The 22,081-nt window shown below is 51.7% G+C and overlaps 1 protein-coding gene across 7 annotated transcripts in view; it reads right to left on the minus strand.

Annotated features, from left to right (window-relative positions):
- Positions 1 to 3,577: 3,577 nt before the first annotated feature.
- BCL2A1 (BCL2 related protein A1) overlaps positions 3,578 to 22,081 on the minus strand; it is a 41,918-nt gene continuing 23,414 nt past the window's right edge. For 2 of the 7 annotated variants that reach the window (XM_036231846.1, XM_036231843.1), the window contains exons 2-5: positions 13,115 to 13,164; positions 12,498 to 12,663; positions 10,627 to 11,894; positions 3,578 to 3,851 (exon numbers count right to left, since the gene is read on the minus strand). In XM_036231846.1, coding sequence (XP_036087739.1) covers positions 3,744 to 3,851; positions 10,627 to 11,046 — 528 coding nt within the window. In that variant the 5' untranslated portion in view covers positions 11,047 to 11,894; positions 12,498 to 12,663; positions 13,115 to 13,164 and the 3' untranslated portion in view covers positions 3,578 to 3,743. Of the gene's footprint in view, positions 3,852 to 10,626; positions 11,895 to 12,497; positions 12,707 to 13,114; positions 13,165 to 22,081 lie in introns of those variants that run through there. The other 5 variants (XM_036231845.1, XM_036231844.1, XM_016125523.2 and 2 more) reach the window with 4 other exon arrangements.

The following is a 22,081-nucleotide window of genomic DNA, read 5'->3' on the forward strand; positions in this document are numbered from 1 at the left end:
GGCAGGGTTCAACGGGTAAGAGGAACGCTAAAATTGAGTAAGCTTTACGTTAATCAACTTTAGTCGAGTTGGCGTGGAAACGAAAAAACATTAAAAAATAGCTGGGGAAACACTGAAACCTAAAGACCACAGGGGGAACTAGCCCTTCCAGGCATTAAAACGCACTGTAAAGACTATAATCAAAACAGTGTGGCTCCGCTGCTTGAATACACAAATGGAGCAGTAGAACAAGAGGAAGCACAGAAATGCACCCAAGGCCACGTGGAAATTTTGTATATGGTAAAGGTGGCATCTCAAATCACTAGGACAAGCATGAGCTTTTTAATAAATCAGTTTAACTCAAAATGCATCAAAGGCCTAAATACAAGAGCTAAAACAAAACTATTGGAAGAAAACGCATACATTGTCATCCCCGTGGATTGGGCAGTATAGATTCTTAGTTGTAATACTGAAAACACAAGCAACAAAGGAAAATTCATCAAAATTAAAAACGTACACTATCAAGAAAATGAAAAGATAATCTATAGAATGGGAGGAAATTGTATATTTGCAAAACATGTATTTAGTAAGGGGCTTGTAGCCACAATATATAAAAAACTCTTGCAACTTACCAGTAAGTCACCAGATAGTCCACATTTAAAATGGATAGAGGGCTGGAATAGACATTCTCCACATAAAATATACAGATGACCAATAAGCACATGAAGATTTCAACCTTATCAGTCACTAGGGAAATGCAAACCCAAACCACAGATACACCACTTCACACCCACTAGTGTGACTATAATAAAATAAAATAAAAAATAGAGATGTTGGTGATGATGTGGAAAAATTGAAACACTCATACCCATGCTACAACATGGATGGACCTTGAAAATTGTACGTTAAGTAAGAGAAGTCAGCACACAAGGCCGCATGTTGTGTGATCCCATTCATATGGACTGTCAAGAATAGGTAAATCCAAAGACAGAAAGTAGATTGGTGGTTGTGTGGGGCTGGGGTCAAAGAGGAATAGAATATAGGATTTCTTTTGGGGATGATGAAAATGTCCTAAAATTAGATTGAGGTGATGGCTGCACAGCACTGTGAATATACTAAAAACCACTTGAATTGTACACTTTCAAAAGATGAATTCAATGCAAATTATATCTCCATAAAATACAAGAAGGGAATAAAAGAAACACATGTTTCTGCTCATTTCTGAGAAAAAAATACAGTAAGCATAAACCAGAAACTAAAGGAATGGGTAAGAAAAGGGAAGAAATGGGAACGTGGGAACAGAGTAGCAGTGACGAGGACAAGTTGACTTTTCTCTGATGGTACTTTTTTGTATATCTCTGGCTCTAAGAGACCCATGGTAATGTTTTACATATATACATAGAACCAGGGTGTGGAGGGGAACCAAAACAGATAAACAAGCAGGGACAAACAGACTGAACTATATTGTAAATGGTTAACATAACCACAAGTGGGTTCAGAAGGAAAGAGTTTAAATAACTAGGAAACAGTATTTTGACTGTATCCCGTATGGCTAAAGACAAAAATAACTTCATACAGATATTGCACTCTAGTTAGTACACTGATTTTTCATAGGATTATAAATTGGCAATAGCGCAACTCCTTTATCTGCTTTCTAGAACCGAACAAATAAGTAAATACGTTGTGGATAACGAGTCAGATTTCTACTTGTTGGAAAAACAGTAAGAGGGAAGGTTGGACTAAACCCTGTGGTGTTGGGTTGGAATTAAGCGTCAGTGTGAACTCACGGTTTTAAATACATATACAAATGGATACAGAAATTTTAGTTGACCCAAGTGTAAGTGAACAACTACTTACTTACCATCTATCACAGCAGGCTCCTAAGTGGTCTCCCAGGCATTAAAGGCTGCAACCTAGTCAAACCTCACCTCCTTAGGAGAAATGACAACTGCGTGCTAATGAGACTGATCCAGTAGAAGGGGAAACTGATGCAGAAGAGCGAAGAGATGTTCCTGCAGAGGGACGGGTTTAATACACAAGTGTAGGGCTTAGCCTTAGAACAGCTGATCCACTGTAGTAGGAGGGAAGGAAAATATACCAGGTACAGACACAGTGTAGGTAAGTAAACATGGTGGGGAGGATATGTGGAAGTTCTCAGTGAAATAGGAAGCAAGGTCAGTGGGAATTAAATTGCCTAAATAAATTGTGTTGCAAGTGTCTATAATAAACTCTTCCTGTATGTATATTCTGTTGCTCAAACAGCATAGTCATCAACCTTCAACTTTCAGAACAGTTTTGGAGAACATTGATCATGGGTTTGGTTCTCATGTGAGATTTACTGTTAAAGCAATAAATCCCAGCCATAGGCTCAGTCATCCATCTTGAAAATCCTTTGGTCCTAAGGCAAATGAATCAGAGAAACCTGTCACGCTGTGGAAAAATGACCTAGCCATCAGCCATCCTCATGTTGTGCACCTAATAGCATCTTCCAGCAGATATAGCCACACGAGCTACCGGTTATGAAGGGTCTGTTTTATTTTCATGTTTTCTGTGATTATACAAATCAGCCTTTCCCTGTCAGCAGGCTTCCCTCTCAGCTAAGTTTCCAGATCTACACAGTGACAATCAGTTTTAAGTAGGGTGAGTCTACGGGGCGATTCTACAAGCCCGAGTGCTACTGAAGATAGGGAGCACCAGTAGCTCTCCTCAGCCGTCGGCGGGAAGTCGTCTGACATGTCTAATAAAGGGGGAGGACGAAGATACTCACCTGGCTGCTGAAGACACATCTGTGGGGAAACCAGCTTTTCACCCAGCTGACCTTGACACAGTTTCGGCTTGTGAAAGGGACGGGAAGGAAGTAGAGGGCTGGGTGGCACCCCGCGACCAGCGGGAAGTTCTGCAGTGAGAGGGGGCTAGGGCAGAGGGGGCTGGCGTGCACTTTGGGTCCATGTGACCCACCCACCCAACTCATGACCTTGGACAAGCTTCTTCCTGCTTCTAAGCCTGTGTCCTCAAGAGTGAAATGGGGATAATACCTGCAACTTTCTAGGAAAGGTCATGCAAACCCCAAGGGGCAGAGATGGTTGTGAGGGGATAAGAAGAACAGGCACTGTGCTTCCATGTTACAGTCATTTGCTGACCTCAAAATTGGAACATGGGGTCCAACAAAAGACACAATTTTCTAACTTGTGAAATATTTTAAATGGAAAGTTTGACAATGGCTCAGCATTCAATCATCCTCCGAATTGTCTCTGTTCAAATTATCCCACTGAATCCTGCCTGCCATATCCATCACGTCCAAATGGCAGGCCAGGGAGCAAAGAGTGGGTGAGGGAGGGCACCAAGGGAAAACTAAGCATCCAGGGTTCTGAGGCCGACAGGAAGGACGGGGCCAAGAGGGAAGTGGGAAGCAGACACTGTGCAATCTAGACCAGTGACACACAAGATGGCTTGGGTAATAGGCACGCCCTTAAGAAAATCTGCCACGGGGCAGAAAAGAGACCACCCTCCAGGTCTTCATCCCGTTAATTCGATACCTGTCCCCTGTATCAAGCTTATCCCTCACCTGCACTTCCAGGCAAGAAACAGATTACACAGAGACAATTACATATGATTTATTCATTAAAATGGGAATAAAATTTCCGTAACTGGAACATCAGGTTGCATCATCAAAGTTGTTGAGAAGTAGAAGTACATGTTGGCAATACCTCTTGTAAGAGTCCAGAAAATTAGGTAGGTTTCACAATACAGAGTGTCCTTTTCGGTCAATAGTATTGCTTCAGGAGAGAAAACATTTCACAGATTTTTCCTGTAACTTCCAGAAAAGTCCGCCAGCCAGATCTGGGTTCAAACTTCTTTACAAAGCCATTTTCCTATGAGAATAAATTTAACACTTTAAAAATAAGCGGAGAGTAAATCTGCTGCAATTAAAAAGCAAAGAAACTGCCATTTAAATAATGCAGAGGTTTAATCCCCTCTGCAATTTCACTAATTTTATTCTGTTCATCGTCTTCATTGTTCTGTCTCTGAGTCCAGGCCACTCTCGAGCAGCACCGTGCAACAGAAATACAGTGCAAGTCACATGTCATGTTAATGTTTTAGAGGCCACATTTTTAAAGGAAAAGAAATAGGCAAAATAAATTTCAAACTCTATTTGTCTAAAACAAGATGATTTCAACATATAATCGCTATGAAATTTATGAGATACTTGACATTTTTGGTATCAAATCTTTAGTCTGATGTGTACTTCGTACTTACAGCCTATTCTAGTACACACTAGCCACATTTCAACGGCTCAGCAGTCACAGGGACTAGTGGCTGCCCTCTTGGATAGCAGAGCTCGAGGACAGTGTCTCATTTGTTCACCTCTTTCAGCTGTCTGGCATTGAAATATGCACGTTTGTAAAACTAACGTGCTGAGTCATCGGAACTCATAATAACGCCAGATTAAGCCCGTGCCTCCAAGCTATGAAAAGGTGGTTGTTTGTTTCTATTGCAGTTCATTTTCTTTTTGATCAGACATTGTTTTTAAAAAAGAGTATGGGGGTGGGGACTATTTAATTAATGTATGACCTAGCATCCTCAGTGTAAAGTACCTCCAGCCTAATGCCCTCTTTTATTTTTACGAACAAGAACCGAGGCCAGAAAAAAGTTACCTAAGGTAACCCCACTTCTTAGTGCCTAGACCTGTCTGGGATCCAAACACTGTTCTTTTTACTCCATAGATTTCCAAATCACCACCAAAAGGATTAGATAATTGCTAAAATAATTTTTTGAAATGTCCATCAGTAAACATTTGCTCTGCCTCTAGCCAGCTCTAGATTCTGGGGTTATAGATGCCTTCACGTAGTACATGGCCTCGTGTGACTAAAACTAAACCAAGCATGTCCTTGCAGTCTGAAGACACTTGAAAGCTCTGTGGTATCTTGGAATCGCTTTTGGGGCAGATCAACACTAGTTGGGGGGATTTGCCATTTGCAAGGCTGCCCAGGAAAGCCAGCTTCTGACTGCTGAGTGCAGAGTCGTGTCCCAACACGTGCTCCTCTCAGTCTTCACCTTGCCTCCTGCCCAGATGCACGCTCCGTGCACACATCAGCTCTGTGCACCCTCCCCAGAACTGTGACAAACTCCCGTATTGATGGGGCAGCCAACAGGAATGTCTATTATCATGTCGGTGATCACCATCTGCTATGACTGAGCAGCTAACATGGCATCTTACGTACATTCAACTACTAAAGAGTAAACAAAGGAAAAAGAGAAATTCAGCTATATGAATATCCATTAAAAAAAAAAAACTATAAAAAATGAAAAGAACAGACTGGGAAAATATTTACATTTACCATGAAAGAGTTCACTCAAATATACAAGAAAAATCAAGGCCTTAATAGTTAAAAAGGGAAAGGCTATTAAAAAGAGAAATATAAATCATTAACAAGTATATGGGGAAAAATTCAATATTACTAGCTGTTAAATAAATTCACATTTTTATATAACCTTATTGTTTTTTAGACCTATTAAACTGACCTAGTTATTTTGAGTCTATTAAACCCTCAAAATTAATTTGAGTGGCACCACTCAGTGCTGGTAAAATTGCTGTGACTTATGTATACTTATGTATAAGTAGTGTAATTGTACCCATACTTATGTTGTGACTATGTACACTTATACAATTGGGAATTGGTTAAGTAAATTCTGACACTTAACACTGGTGGAATATGCTGCAGACATTAGAAGTGTTATCATGGGACATGTGAGATGCTGAAAATATCTAACACGATGTGACATGAAGACACTTGTATATACCTTAACTGTAGCTGCATATAATGTCTGCATGCAGCTTTTTAGGGTGGCGGGAGTGATTTTTCCTCTTTCCAAAAGATTTTCTAACGATGCTTTTGTATCTTAAAACCATTATTTAAAAATAAATATACAAAAGAGGATTCGATATGCTGTCAGTAGTGTAGTAGTATACAAGGATGCCCAGATCTGGTTGTTTCTGGAAATAGTTTATTAAATTCAGCTACTTTGGTTTCAAGGAAGCCTAAAGCATAAAATAACATCCTGTATCATAATGCAAAGAAAATAAGACCCTTGGGGTATTTTTTAAGCTGTGGGGAAACACCACAGCTTGTTCCCACTCCTCTAGCGATCATGCATTCATTTACTCATTCATTTACTCGGTGACTGAGCACAGAGTACACACCTGGAGACACCGGTGAACTAAACACACAGCACTCCTACCATCACAGCCTAACTGTCCATCACAGGGGCAGACAACAAACATAAGAGCACGTAAATATGGAATGTGGTGTCCGGCCATGCAGACAGTCACCAGGATTAGAGCAGGGCCCGGGGAGTGGGTGGGCGGGGAGGGTGGCAGTGCAGGTACTAAAACGGGAGGGTGCTTTGGACCAGAGACCTGAGGGGACGGGAGAAGGGAGCCATGCAGACTCCTGCGGGGAGGAGAGTCCAGACAGAGGCAACAGCAAGTGCAAAGGCCCCAAGGGGAGAGTGTGCTTAGCTCACTCAGAGGCTGGATGAGAGGAGCTCACGGAAAATGCCACCAGAGAGGTGCTCAGGGACCAGGTCACATGAGGCTTTGTGCGCAGTGGTCAGGACTCTGCCTTTGTGCAGAGTTCGCAGGATGGAGAGGGTGTGGGAGGGTCTTCATTAGGCTAGGACGTGGTCTAATGCAAGCTGTGAAATCTCACTCTGGCTGCTATGTGGAGTATGGACCACAGCAGGGCGAGGACGAAGGTCGCATGGTCCACTGATGAACTGAAGGGAGTCGAGCTGGGGACAATGCCCAGGGTCACAGAACTGGCAGGTAGGAAGCTTTCCTGAAGTACCCATGGGGACACCCGAGTGACATAGCTCCTGATGTTCCATTAGACGACTTTTAAAATCTCATGTGAAAACTCAAAAGAAATGGAAGAAGAATTTGGACCCCAAATCTATGTAATCAGAGGATCTATAAGGATATGTTAGATTGTGTCACTTCACTGCTAGATTTAACATCTTTCCGAAATGTCTTTCCCTAACTGAACACTTAGGTCCATTACCTACATGTCTTTTGTCCTTTTATTGGCCTCAAATGGACCAGACCATTATTTAGAGTAAGATGATCATAGTCCTCATGACTCAGGCTGTCACGTGCTGGTTGCTCAGAGGGCACCAACTCTGACTGCACGTCCCCACTCTCAAAGTGGCTTTATTTTAGTATTAGAGTGCCTTTAAGAATTATATATTTAAACCTCTTGGAATTTCCCAGATAAACGTCATAGTTTTATTGTATTTGACAGTTTACGAAGCACTCTTACAGAAATGGTCTTTAGTCTTTTAACTTCCCTTCTAAGGTACGTACTAGTGTCATTATACATATCGCTTCAGTTCCAGTCTCAGTTCACCTGGCCCATCAATGGGAACGTGTGGGGCATGTTCTATGCAACATGCCCGACGCCCAGCACCAGGTGCAGGGAGCGGACCTGACTCCTGGGTGGAGCTCAGGGTGAGTGTCCCTCCCTCTCCACGAGCGCGGGCACCGACACAGGGCAAAGCAGCGGGACAGCCACCTGGGGCGAGATGACCCTCACCTCAGGGGCAGGCTAATGGTTCCTGGGAGCCATCCTCACTCGTGAATGCTGAGGCAGCTGGAGAATCTCACTCCCCCCACCCCCCTCAGACCTTGTGAGCACCCAGCCGTCCTCAGCACTTCAGATTCATGCAGGGGTCAACCGGAGGCAATAATGAGAAAGTGGAAGAGGAATAAAAAGAGAGACGAGAAACAGAAAACAAAAGAAGGAAGGAAGGATTGGAAAGGGAGGGGGGAAAGTTAAGCATGCTGATAAAATGTGAAAGAATGAATTAGGAAATCATGAATCCCACTGTTGAGAGCGGTTTTTGCCTCGAGGGCATCCGTTCTAGATGGTGACTAACATCTAACTGTAGTTGACCATATAATTTATGGCGATTAAATGTAATCGGGAATGTCAGGCAACACTACTATGACTGATAATGAGTATTGAGTATTTATTTGCACACACCGTTCTAGGTGCTTTATATGTAACAGTAACTGATTGAATCCTTCGCTGGTCCCTTTATTTAATTAAATTTACAATTGTAAATTAAATCTACAATTTACAATTTAATTAAATAAAGGGCATTCTCCAATTGTAGCTGGAGTCCATGACAAGCAAATATGGGATTCACAGGGCGAAGGAGCATGTGCTTTGTGATCCGTCATGTGTTTTTAAAGTATTTTCAGGAGAGTAGAAAGAGAAGTTAGTGCTGCTGTCTTGATAAGTTGCAAAATGCCTCTCTACTGTCCCCGTCTTCCTGTGGGCTACCTGACTCTAGCAGCACAGGCATGTGACTGTGCCCTTTCCCCCGAAATGAATCATTCGAGAGTAAGTCCATTCATTTGAGCAGATCTGTCAACAGTGCCATGAGAGAAGGCACCAGTGTGCCTGACCAGTGTGTCCTGACTCAAGGACTCAATTGCGCTAAGAAAGGAATATTGAGGTTCTTTTGAAATGACATTTTAGAGTGTTTCCATCCCGCCTCACACCTAAGTTACTCAGGTGTAAAAGTTGAGAGCTCGAGACCTACCTAAGGACTCCGTGAAGGCTGAGTGTGCATGTGCACACATTTCTTCCCAAGGCAGGATCCCCTGCCACACTCACACTGAGCCCTGTGCCTCCCTGAAAGACGAGGATGCTTCTAGAAATTCTCAGAGACAATTCCACACCTCTGCTGATGGTGAGTTCCAGGAGCTCACACCAGTTACTGTTAAGAAGTTAAATTTTTAAGTAATGTCGCCGTCGCTGTGTCCCAAGTACTTTACTCGGCATTGGGAGGGGTCCAGAACAGAGAGCCCTTGCCAATGAGCATTTCTTTCCAGGCTCATGCGTGGGCCTCTGTGCTAGGGAATGTCTGCCTTCGCCTGAAAGCTACATAGCACAGCTGAGCTTCCCACGGGCCCTTCAAGACCCCTGCCCACAGTCAGCAGCAGGAAACATGACTTAATACCTCACACACTTCACCTCACCCCAAGCCAGTCCAGCTTAGAAAAAGAGTTCCAGGAACAAAAGGTGACTGAGCAGGGGGAGTGACTGCAAAGAGCCCCATCATTACGCAGGCGAGCCTCAAACAAAATGCAAAAGAATAAGAAATGTGAGTACGTCAAGTTTTAAAACTTTTACAAAGACTGAAGACGTCTACAGTTCTAAAAGACGGGTAGTAAATTAGAATACATCTGCTACCTGTTTAAAAATCATTTCTATCTAGAATATTCAAAGAATTCCTACAAATCAGTAAGAAGACAAAATAATAGGAAAATGGGCAAAGGATATAAATAGGCAATTCCCTTAGAACTGCCAATGATCAATAAACCATTGATCAATACTAAGTGATCAAGGCAAAAAGATGTTCAATATAAAAAGATTCTCAACCTCACTAGTAATCAAGGAAACAAGAATTAAACACCTAGATAAATGAGACATGTTTTTTAATCAACAGAATGGGGAAATGGTAAGATTGCCACAAGGTAGTGTCAGCCGGGGACAAGGAACCGTCCTTACACCCTGGCGAGCTGTGATGGGTGCGCTACTTGGTAGAACAGCTTTGGAGGCCAAGGGTCAAACAAACTAAAAAATACACGTGCACCATGCCAGTAATTCCACCTCCCGGTATCCACCTTAGAAAAACAACGTGTCCCGGGAAGACAAGAACAAAGACAGCCAACGAAGCGTTCGTGAGAGTAAACTCTGGAAATAACCTAAATATCCATCGGACAAAAAGGGCCAGACATTCAACAGCATTTGCACACAACAGCACGTATGCAGCACTCTTTAAAAAGTACTATTTTTAAATACCCTTGGTTGAAAAAAATGCAGAGTTAAGTACCATGTACTATTTATACATGGGAAAAAATTTTACAAGGCAGTACTATGTGTATTTTCTATGGCTGTAGTCAATAGCCATGTTTTACATGTAAAATAATTGATAACTGGTTACCTCTGGGGAGAAGGAAGGGCCAGCCAGGACTGGGGGTTGGGGAGAGGATCCATGGGGACACAAGGCTTTAAAAAAGCTAAATATTCACTGTGTTGGGATATAAAGCATGTTATCTGCTGTGAAAGGCCCCTTATCAACAGGAGTTCTCAGATAGGCCCCATACGTGATCCTGACTTTTTGAGGCATTAATAATAACGTGAATTTTTATTTGGAAATTCTTGAATAAAGTTCCTTTCCGGTGGCGCTGCGGTACCTTATTTTTTATCAACAAGCTTTAACAGCCAGAATTTGTTATATTAGGAAACTGGAAAAAAAAAAATCAATTTGTAAGCACCGAACTTGCAAAAATTTACACCTGCCTTTTGCAACATAATAAATAACCTAAATATAACAGTGTCTAATACCAACTTTTCTGGCACTAAGTCTATGTTGTCATGACGACCCCAGCAAACGTTACGTTCTAGGCTAGGCTCTGCACTGTTGATTCTGAAAATGGATTCTGAAAATGAGAGGTGTTTGAAAATATAGTCCCTACGGGTGTGTATGTACACACTTTTTTAACTGGCAAGGGAACTGTCAATTCCTATTTCAAGGTAAAGAACAATGAAGACTACTTTCATCACACATACATACCCAGCCTCCGTTTTGTCTTATCCACTCTCCTGTGTTTTTCGCTATGAACTCAGCAACGAAGTAAGAAATCTCCTTGTAAGGATCCACATCTGGGCCGATTCGCTCTTCAAGAAGTTTCTTGATGAGAATGCCTTCGAACGCGAATATGGTCACAATCCTTCCCCAGTTGATGACGCCATCCTCAAACTCCTTTTCCATCACCTGATCGAATATTCTTCTGGCGGTATCTACGGACACAACATCAAAATTGTCCAAGCACGGTTTCAGATTCCTCTCCACTTCCTTCTGGACTGAGAAAGCCACATCTTGTAACACCCTGGAAGCTCTGCTTGGCCCAGACCCAGGCTGCGGCATCTGCAGGACGTGCTTCAGATAGTCCTGAGCCAGCGTGTGAATGTACCCGAACTCACAGTCTGTCATCTTCTGCCCCTTGAGCCTGTTCCCTGGGCGACGGCTGAGGTGATGTGAAGCCAAAGCTCAGAGTGTGGTGAGACGTGACACACAGGGACATCCGAGGCCGGTGGAATTTCTGCTTGCATCACACAGTCTCCTCCCTGTGAGGTACTTTTCATGTGTAGGCTGTGTGTTGAAAGTAAAAGTTCAGCCTGTGAAAGAGGAAAATGCCCTGACGGGCCACTTCCTCATCCTGCGGGCGGTTAATTCAGCTTTTGGTCTCGAGTGCAAAGCCGTGGAGTAGCTGGAATCCCCATCTGCCGCGGGTGGACAGCCGTGTGCTGCAGCCGCCGTGACAGCCTGGCGGCCCCACGGAAGCTTAAACGCAGAGTTTCTGCGCAGCCGGCCGGTCTGCGTCCAGGTAACGTTCCCAAAAGAGCTGAAAACAGGGACGCAAACAAATCCTGAACACTGACGTTCACAGCAGCGTTGGGGACGACAGCCGAAAGGTGTTAACGACCCTAAGGTCCATCAGCAGATGAGTGGATTAACAAGCTGTGGAACGTTAGTCGGCCATAGAGGAAGACGGCACTGACACACTGCGGCGTGGGTGAATCTCAAAACGTGGCGCCAAGTGAAAAAAGCCAACACATGAGATATTCATAATCGGCAAATCCACGGAGACAGCACACTGCTGGCTGCCGGGGCCGCGGGGCGGGACGGGGAACTGCTCACGAGGCACAGGGTTTCACGTCGGGATGAAAATGTTTGGGGGCCCGTCATACAGAGTGGGGGTTACGCAGCATTGTGAATATACCAAATACCACTGCACCGTTCGCTTTAAAATGGGTCGTTTTATGTTATGTGAATTTTACCTGCAAAAAAAAAAAAAGTCTTAGGTGCAGACCAGTGCCTAAGTGGATTAACGAAAATTTGGAACGGAGGTTAAAACGCCTGGGTAACGGGGAGCGCAGGGCCTCCACGCACTGCCCTGGCAGGGACGTGGCGGGAGGAGGCGATGAGGATGTCTTCTTCCTCTACTTCCTGTTTCCTCTGGAACTTCTGCTGCTTTGACCCAACACCCCTGATTCATGAATTACCCAACGTGTGGATGAGAAATTAGGGCACCAGAAAGCACTCTGCTTGGAGGCAGAGGGCCCGGATGCGGTCCCAGACAAACCCGTGCGCCCTGGGTGTGTGACGTGAGACAGTGCAGACCTTGGAGGGCTGCGGCGAAGTGAATGAGGTGGCCAGGCCTGGAGCCACGTGGCTGCTCAGTCCACGCCAGTGCCCTGTCACTCTCTCTGTGGGCCAATGAGGGACCAGGCTCCCCAACGGGGGCGTGACGTTGCAAGTGCAGCGCAGTGCACACCTGCTGTCTTACCCGCTTTGGCGGCCATTCTGGTAAAGATGGCGGACACAGTGAACTTCCCAGCTAAGGGCAGCGCTGGGGACTAGGGGCAGGTTTCAAGTCTCACCAGGCACGTGGCAGTTCCGGCAGAGAGGGGACGACGCCCCGCAGCCGGTGCTGCTAGCAGGAGCAGGGAAGAGGACACATCCCGGCATCCCTGGAGAAACAGCTTCGCTGGCGTTTTCTGTCCGCGTGTGGAATGCCTGGTTCTTCGCATCAGGGTTGATGGAGAGCTGCAAACGGGAAGCACTATGTTTCTGAACTATGGCCAAAGAGCTAAGGAAAAGAGGAGCGGCTTAGCGTAGGGGTTGGCGGGGCACTGTGGTGCCCACGAACGCACGCCCAGCCCCACCCGTGGCCCGCGGCTGGCCAAGGCCCCCGCTGCTCCACTCCGCACCCCACGGGCTGCACCGCGGGCCTACCCTGAGCACGGCTGAGCAGGGCTGGCGCCAGGGCGCTCCCGGAAGCCAGACTCCTTGGAAGGGTGGCTCTGACCCTGGGACCGCCGCGGCTTTGTGGGGACTGTCTTAGCTGGCACCGCAGCCCGGGGCTCTTCGTTCCCGCCTCCCTGCCTTCTCTCCTTCCACGAGCTTGGCCCTGCACTGTGGGTGGGCGGCGTCCCTGGCTGCTCCCAGCACCCTGCCCACCTTCCCGCACAGGTTCTCCCCCCGAGAACTCGCATACCCCGCTCTCCCCCGGCACCGTCTTCCCGGAGCTCTGGACCAGCATGGGACCTGCAAAGATCAAGGTGCACACGGATGTGTGGCCAGGCCCCTTCTCCAGGACCTCCCTGGGCAAGCCTTCCCGCTCCCTCCGAGACTACGCCTGCTGGCCCACGGGAGCACGGAGCCAAGAGCAGACAGCTTCCCACCTCCAAGTACCATCGCATGTCACGATGACCACGGAGAGGGTGGGAAACCCATCTCCTCCTCCCTTGCACTTCCTGGTGGTGCAATTCTAGAACGATAGTAATGCATGCAGTTTAAAAGCTGCAATGCCAGGGTCGCCCCCTTTCCTCTTCCGCCGGTGCCCAGGCCTGGACCCCAGGAAGGCGGGGGGCTGGCCCTCACTGGGTCAGCGAAACGTGCTCAGATCGCACTGGGCTGAGCACGTTTGGGGTCTACGTTCCCGACCTGCTGAATCCAGAAAGGAGATGCTTTAAAAACTCTTAAACAGTGTGGTCTGCTTTCGTTTATTTTGGAGAGTTCCCAAATAATCCCTTTTCACAGATAGACAGGAGACAGAAAGGTAAGATCTTTGCAAAACAATGGGAGGGGTGAGGTGGGGTGCAGAAGACTGAGACAGAGGCAAGCAGCTGACCAAGCAGGTGTGAAGATGCAGGGCGGGCTCCTTCTCACTGAGCTGGGTCTGTGAGCACCAGGGCCTGTATGTGGGGCCACAAGGACCCGCACATCGTCCCCCAACCCAAGGCACTCTGTTCACACGTGGAATTTTGTGTGAAATTAGGGGGCCACTCCAGAAAGGGTAAAGTCCGGAGCCAAACGCATATTCAGTTACTCCACGAGCAGTGACCGCACCCTGGGGACGTGAGGTGTGGGGGACGAAGCTTCTGCCCCTGGAGACTGCCGGTCCAGGGGAGATGGCGCCATGTCGCCAGGTAGGAGGGACTGTGGAGCAAGCAGCTGCAGGACGTAGCTGCCCAACAGCTCCCGCGTGGGGCCCACCTGGAGCCCGGCCCGAGGCCACGCAGCGGGCCTGAGGGCACATGGCGCTCGAGCTCCTGAAATGCAGATGCAACACTGGTCGGCAGGGGAGGCAGTGGGGCGGGCACACAGTCCCCCAGCGTCCACACAGCCTTTTGACCACGGCGCTCCTGTGCCCGTTCTGCCCACAGGGTTCTACCGGAGAAGCGTGGAGTCCCGCCAGGGGCTCAGGGAACCTGCAGTGTTTCCCACGAGAGTGAGTGACAGGAGTAGGGACCATGCTAAGGAGGAGCGGCTCCGTGGGCGCTGTCGCCAGGCTGCTCCGAGGCAGGTGTCCTCGCACGCCCGCCCCGCAGCCTCACGCCTCCCCGCCGCACTCGCTGCCGATCACCCGCCGCTCCTGCCAAACCAGCCCCCAGAACAAGGGCTCATACCATCCCATGCATTCTGCTCAGGGGCGTGAAATTCGGGGGGCTCTCCGTGGGTGGCCGGCCTCTGCCCCACACCTGGGGGCCGCTGGGCGCCGCATGGTTCCCTAGCACGGCGGGCGACACCTGGCTACACTTCCCACATGGTGGCTCAAGGTGCCAAGAGCAAGTGCTCCTGTGACAAGTGCAGGAGCCACACGGCCTTTTATAAACCAGCTGAGAGCTGACATCTCTGTCACACTGCGCCGGCAGAAGCAGCCACACGCCCGCCCGGAGGCAAGGGGAGCAAACAGTCCACTTTTACCAACAAGAAGAGCGTCAAAGGACGTGTAGCCACGTTTTAAAACTGCCGCAACGTGCGACGTACATGCCAGGTCACCTGCAGTCGTGCAGGTTAACCAGCGTCGTCTTCATACAATCCCTCGGGATGGGGAGTCAGGGAGGCAGCTCCGATCTTGAGGGGACCCAGGGAGTATTCCGAAGCCAGCCCGCCCACCGCACTCCCACCAGGCTACCACAGGGCTCAGGCCCCCGGACCCGAACCCTCTGGGGACGGAAGTGTCCCGCCTGGGCTGAGGGGCAGACCTCGTTCCCCTGCCCCTGGCCACAGGGATCTTCCTGTCACTAGCTCACCTCCTGCTCCAACGAGGGAGCAGAAAGCAGTGACTGAGGGTCAGTTTTGATGGAGACATGAGGGAAGGACCCCGACTCATCTCTGGCTGACGAGTGGCCAAAGGGTCCCACCCCCAAGACAAGGGACCTCGGGAGCATGACCGCACAGGCCCTGCTGAGGTCAACTTCCCTTTTCTCCAGAGGGGGAGCCTGGGCGGAAAGTTACCGGGGTTCCGGCTGCTACAGAGGTGGCGGCCCAGGGGAACTCCCAGCCCCGGTTCCTCACTCCTCTGAGCTGACCATGGCCACTTCCCATCCCCGAGGCCCAGCCAGGGCAAGTCCTCTGCAGTGGTGACTCGGGGGGAGGGCTCAATGTGCACAAGAAGCCACCTTCATGCCTGTCCTGTCCCCTGGTCCAGCAGGCCAAGCCCGGACGACCAGAAAAAGCAAGGGGGTCACCTGCTCCCCATCACGAAAGCCAGTGGCCTGATGCACCCAGGCGCCTGGCTTTCTATCTGAGGAGACGAACGCCCAGGAAATCCTCTGAGCACACAGCAAGCGGGACTTCCCCCCGTCGACCTGCTGCGTCTGGGGGCAGGAGCACCAGGGTGTGCACCGAGGGAGCTGAGGCCGGGAGGGAAGGACATGCGGCATCGGGGCAGGATGTTTAAATTAAGGTTGGAGAGGCAACGGGGAGACGGAGGAGGAAGGAGAGGGGGAGGCTGAGACCACGCGTGATCCCACGCAGACAGAGCATCCAGCGCACCACGGAGCGATGCGCCGATCTGTGCCTCGCCCTCCCTGCACACCTATTGCAGGTGTGCGCTCAGCCCAGTCTTCCTGCACCCTCTCTTACTGGAACACCCAGTGCTCCTTTCGTCTACCAGCTCAGGGACCCTGGGGCCTGTGGGGTGGAGCCCAGACCTCTCCAGGGGGTATTCTGGCCGGATGCTGACCCGGGGGCTTCCCTGGCTCTGGAGCGAGGCCCTTCCCTTTCCCTCTGTGTCTCCAGACCCTCTCCTCCTGGCCTGACCGGGATGGCTGTTGGCGTGCCCTCCCGCTGCAACCCGTGCCTACAAAGCAACACTGCTCCGTGTGACTGAGCATGGCGGCCACCTTGCCGCTGGGACCCTGTGCGCGACTGCAGGCCGGCTGCGCAGCCAGGCAGAGACCACCCACTGATCCCCGTCCTTTAGAAGGCCCAGCCCAGGGCTGTGCAGGACGGACCACGCTGGGCTCGCTCTCAGCCCTGCCGACGCCACGTAACTCACACACAGTCCACTCTACAGCCGGACCGGTGCCATGGCAGAAGCCGACCCGGTTTCCCCCATTAAGTTTCACTCGGCAAAGCGAGAGCAAAATTTTCTCTGCCCAAATGTCATCTTGGGGGAAGTCCACGAGCAATGCCTATTTGAATAGGGCCTTCAAGTGATTCGTGCAGAGGGCACAGGACTTTTCCACTACCCTAAACGAAACGGCAAAAGAACCGACACAAAAGAAGGAAGCAGAAGTGCGCGGCTCGCGATGGTGAGTGGAGTCGGGCCCATCGAGGGCGTTCTCCACGGCGGCCGGGAGCTCGGGACACCTTCCCCGCATGGCAAGGCGCAGAGGCCCCGTGCGGCGCACTCGGCCGCTCCGCGTGGCCGCCTCGGTTGGATAAATACCTAGCACTGGAAATACAGGTCATGCAAGTGGCCTGTTTTTTTTTTTGTTTTTTTTTTTGGTGAGATTGAGCTTTTAATTTTTAGAGACCGCCCAACTCTGTACCAAAGTGATTGTACTATTTTGTGCTTCGACCAAGACATCAGGGAGCCGAGCACTCCCACGTCCTGCCAACCTTTGTGCTGTGGTCTTTTAGTTCTCGTCCCGTGGGTGGAGAGTGACATCTCATTGTGGTTTCCATTGTGTCTTCGTGACTAATGAGGCCGAGCTTCTCTTTGTGTCTCTTGGCCATTTGTGTACCTTCCTTTTGTGAAGCCTGTATTAACATTTTTTTGTCCATTCATTCAGGAAAAAAAAAACATAACAAACTTGGTGTGACTGTCCTATGAGTAAGGGACTTCCGTGGGAAGTGACGGGGCCTCAGCAGGGTTATGGCCCTGACTGGAGCGGAGCGGAGGGGACAGGGCTGACGGGCTTCGGGGGAGAAGGGGCTGCAGGGACGGTCAGCAGGACCTCTGAGCAGACCGGAGAAGGGCGACGTCACCCCTGCAAGCACGGCCACCGTCTGCGCCTCGGGCCTGGGCAGGGGAGGCCTTCTCAGCGAGATCGGGGGCAGTGCAGAGGGGCCCGCAGGCTGTCAGGGCAGTGACCGAGGACAGCGCGTCCAGCACCGGCTGCTCCGGTAATAAACTCCCGGAACTCGACATGGCACATGGGCGAGCGTTACCACGCCCTCGTCCGTGGCAGAGGGCCGACAGGGCCGAGCAGCCAGGGCCACTCAGCAGCAGGCCCAGGCCTGCTCCACCTGCGTCTCCTTCCTGTGGGACGGGTGGCCAGCACGGCTGTGCCCGTGGAGGCGGCAGCAGGGGGTGCAGGCCCAGCCACAGGAGCCAGCTCGAGTCTGAGTCGCACCTGTCAACTCCCCCACCTTTGACAAAGCAAGTCACATGGCCAGTTCCACCCCGCCCCCCAAGGGAGGGAGGGAAAGCGTATCCTCCAAACACTCACCCCTACCGTTCTGTGGGCTCTCCAGGAAGTCCGTGCCCAGGCAAAGAGGCGAGCGTCTTCCCTGGTGCGCTCATGTGGTGGACGCCTGTTCTTCTCCTGCCATGGCCCCTTCCTTCTCTCAGAAATACCTTTCCCTCTCTCCCGAGAAACCTTCCGCTTGCCAGCCCCGCTGCGTGGTTCCGCCTGGAGCTACAGGGTTTGCTGCACACACCAGCCCCCCGACCGCAGGGGCTGATCCAGGCGAGGCATGTGGCCCGCGCGGAGCCCACGAGGGCCCTCCGTCTAAGTGCTGTTCTGACAACGCGATAAGCATGACAGACGTGGCCTCTCCACGTGCGCGGTCCGGGCCGCGGCCCCAGGCCTCCGCTGGCTGTTTCTTTGGAAGGGAAGTCGGCGAAAGTGAATGAACCCCACAAGCCCAAACACAGAGAGGAGAGGAGACGACGAATGGGGAGGGGTCCTGGTGGCCGTCAAGTCCTTGCTTCCAGTGGCTCCATCCCATGTCCTCCGGTGAGTGCTTCCTTTCCCCCAGGCAGACAGGCTCCCTGCGTCTCTAAGGGCTGACACATGCGGGTAGCAGGAGATGGGTGAGCTGCCCTGCCCTGCATGGGTGGGGACCGGCTCTGGGCTCCTCCCTCCTCAGCAGGGGACGGGTCCCTCCTGGCCTCTGCTCTTCTGGTCAACAGAACTGCGCTGCCTTGGGGGTGCGAAGCCATGTGGTCCATGTGGGGCCGTCCATGGCTGTCCCCTCCTGCTCCCTCTGCTCCCGTCCTGCCTGGACTCACTCCTGCGACAATCCCACAGTCTCCCCGGCCAGCAACCCCGTTCCTCGCGCCTGGATCGCTCCCATCAGCAGGACACACGTTTGGAATTCCTGCCATCATGAAAGAAAGAAAAACCTGCCCGGCTCCCACATCCCTGTGGCTGCCACTTCCACTCCCCAAGGGACACCTGGACGCCCCGTCCCTACCTCCTCCTCCCGCCTCCTCCCTCCAAGCCACTCCCCTTAGTCCTGTCCTCATCAATCCTTCACTTTGGATGACTTTTCTGTAACTGCACCGTCAGCGACCTTGCCTGCAAGCGGGGAGACCCACAAGCTCGTCTGATTAACCCTCTTAGAGGCTACACACTGGATCGCACGAGGCAGCGTGAACCACGCTAAACCGGAAAAGGGAAACTTCACTGCCTCATAAAGCGGAATTTAAAGTCTACGTATTCAACAAAAACTGATCCTTTACACGCATTTTATGTACCGTCAAGGTTTAAAAACATGTATATTTCATGGCACTCTCCTGTTCAAAACCCTCGTGGCTTCTTTCAACACGGAGACAAGAGTCCGACCTCCCTACCACACCTGGAAGGGCCGAGCCCGTCTGGCCCCCGGCCCCCTTCCGCCCTACCCGAGTCCCCATGTGGTCACGGCGCCACCCGCGGTCGTGCCGCCCTCGGGGTTCCATGCCCCCCGGGACTCGTCAGGGCTTCCCTCCCCACCTCACGCTCGCCGGGTGCACCCGCTGCCTGCCGCCTGCTGCCCTGCTCGCTAGCTCCCGTTTCTATCGTCTGTCTCTCCCGGAAGAATGTTCAGCTCCCCGTGGGCGGAGGCCTCTGCGTTCATCCTGTAAGCGCAGCGCCTGGAACACAGTGCGTGTTGAATGAACACGTGAATGAGTGGGGGAGCCCGTCTGAGAGCTGCAGAGTGACAAATGAGCCCCTGAGTCCGGCCGCTCCCGTGCCACGTTTCGGTTACGGCGACTGATAAAGTTCTCTTGTTGCTGAAGTCGGTGTTCAGTCAGCCACCACTGGGCTCATGCCGGGTGACATCATTCCCCAACCATGCTGGCTTACAGAGACACTCATTTTCCCCACCCCAGGTCTGCCAGTCGGCTGGTGACACTGCTTCAGGCCGCAGGTCGACACCCAGCCAGGCCTCTCCCTGCAGGACCAGCAGCAGCCAGGGCAGCGTCCCCTGGCTGACTGCGGAAGCAGAGGCGGCCATGCCAAACGACAGAGCACCTCTGACCCCCACGCTGGCGAGTCTGCTGCCGTCCTGCTGCCGACGGCACCGCGGGGCTGGGGAGACGCTCAGCCCACGCCAGAGGCAGCCCCAGGAAGGTACGTGGGAAGCGCAGGGAGGCACGACTTCCCTACAGGAATGAGGGCTGCACTGGCTGCAAAGGTCCAGGCCACCACTCTCCCTGAGCATCTGCCACTGAGAAATCGAAACGTCCTCATGCAATGTGAAAGCTGTGCCTAAAGTCAGAGCAGAGAAGAGGTGGATGACGGAGCTCATGGGCATGGAAGTGGGCAAGAGGGGGCTGGGCAAGAGCTGATGGGCTGCAAGGAACCACCTCAGAGCAGACGGGACAGCAGCTCGGGGTACCCGGGGCGGAGCCAGGCAGGGAGGGGACTCCAGTCGGCATCCTGGGCCCGGTGAACAAGCATGGGAACCAGGGAGGATGGCGCCCCTGCCCACCTGGCCACCCCCAACTCTGCCCCAGGAGCAGCTTCCGGTCCTCTCCAAGCCTTGGTGCCTTCATCCGAGTCCTGGGATGAATAACAGTATTAACAGCTGTTTTGATGACTACAAAAAAAAAAAAAAGCAATGAAGGACTAGCACAGGCTTCGGCCCCCGTGGCCCTCAGTCTCGGATGGGCGGCTGTGCCTGTGTCCCGAGACCCTTGAGAGTGGACGCTTGGGGCTCAGCACACATGCGCACAGACGGCGTGCGCAAGCTAGCTGGGCATCCTCGGCCCCCAGAAAGGGCTTGGCCTTACTCGATGCACTGAGGCGCTGCCCCAGGGGTGCCACCCTGTCCCCCGGCTCCACTCCAACTTCATCAGGGAACATGCTCTTGCTTGGGGGGACATGAGGGGAGACACTCCTGCACCGTGGCCTCAGGCAGAAGTCACAATGGCATGACAGTGACAGACCCTCTGGAGGAGAGCAGGCTTCCTCCCTCAGACGAGACCGCCCAAGCCTCGGGGGTCCAGAGAACGGGGCCCAGTCCGGCAGGGACACGGCGCAGCAGAGAAAAAGGCCGCGGGCTGGAAATGGTAACCTGCATGCAGAGACACCCACTGACACCCTCAGCCTCTGCAATTTCCCACGGGCCCATGAGGATGGTGCCATGGGCTCAGGCGTTCGGTGAGAACGAGGTGGGCTAATGGCGAGCGCTGGGCTGTGTGCAAGGCCTTGTCCCCTCCCCGGGCCTGGCGCTGGCAGGACCCAGATGCCATGCCTCCCGAGCCTCCAACTCAGGCTTTCTTCGCCTCTCTCCTCACTGGGCCTCAGCTTCCCCACCTACAACCTCAGTGAGTCGGACCGAGACGTGTCCAGATGCCCTCCCAGCTCCACGAACCCCTTGATCCTGACCTCCGACCTTCACAGAGGGCCAACGAGCCTCCTAAAGTAACGGGAGCTGCTTCCATTCTAACAAGAAGAAACTCGGAAGAAAGGTAAATAAAGACGGGCAAAATACCAGAAGTCGCAGAAGCTGAGTGAGCGGCACACGCGGGCTCATCGCGTGCTGCGCCCTGTGCAGGTGAAGTTTTTTCCAGGGTAAATGGTTTCTTACGAAACAGAGGCTGCAGTGAACGAGCGCCTTCCTGACCTTTGCTTCCGAGTACCCTGGAGAGGCAACTGTCCTATTAAAAGGTACCTTCCAAAGGAAACCCCCAGCCTCTACTGTCCCCGACCTTTGGCAGCCATGCTGCTCCCCCGCTAGAAAACCTGGGGAGTTTCCAGAATCTTCTATCCCCACTTCCCATTTCTCCAGGGATGTGAACTATCGAGTAAAGAAAACAGCCAGAGACAGGGCAAAATACACTCTTGGCCACGTTGGGGGCAGAGCCCCTCTCACTAGCGCTGAGTCTGCCCCACCTACATACGGCCCTAAGATGTCAGAGGCGACACCCTCCCCCGGGGTCACCATGGGGGCCGCGTCTGCGGTGCTCAGCATGTGCCGAGGAAGTGCTAGGGCACAGAGCGGTGTGAAGGCCCCGCGTCCCAAGCACCAGGTCCCTCTGTGCACCCCGACGTTGCTCACCACGGAGCGTTCACATGCGGGGTCACTGCTTGGGTGTCCCCTCCACCAGAGTGGGCTGACGTCACTCCCGGCTTCTAGCCTGGAAGGGCTGGCGAGCCCACAGAAATGTCCGCTCCCCCGGGCCTAGGCAGAGCCGTTAGGGGGCGAGCTGACCCTCATCCCCCAGGAATAGAGGAGCTGGCAGGGTGACAAGGACTCACACAGAACCCCAGACAGAGAAAGGGTGACCCCA

Source organism: Rousettus aegyptiacus, unplaced genomic scaffold (assembly GCF_014176215.1).
Source record: "Rousettus aegyptiacus isolate mRouAeg1 unplaced genomic scaffold, mRouAeg1.p scaffold_m13_p_14, whole genome shotgun sequence".
In the NCBI taxonomy this organism is placed as follows: domain Eukaryota; kingdom Metazoa; phylum Chordata; class Mammalia; order Chiroptera; family Pteropodidae; genus Rousettus; species Rousettus aegyptiacus.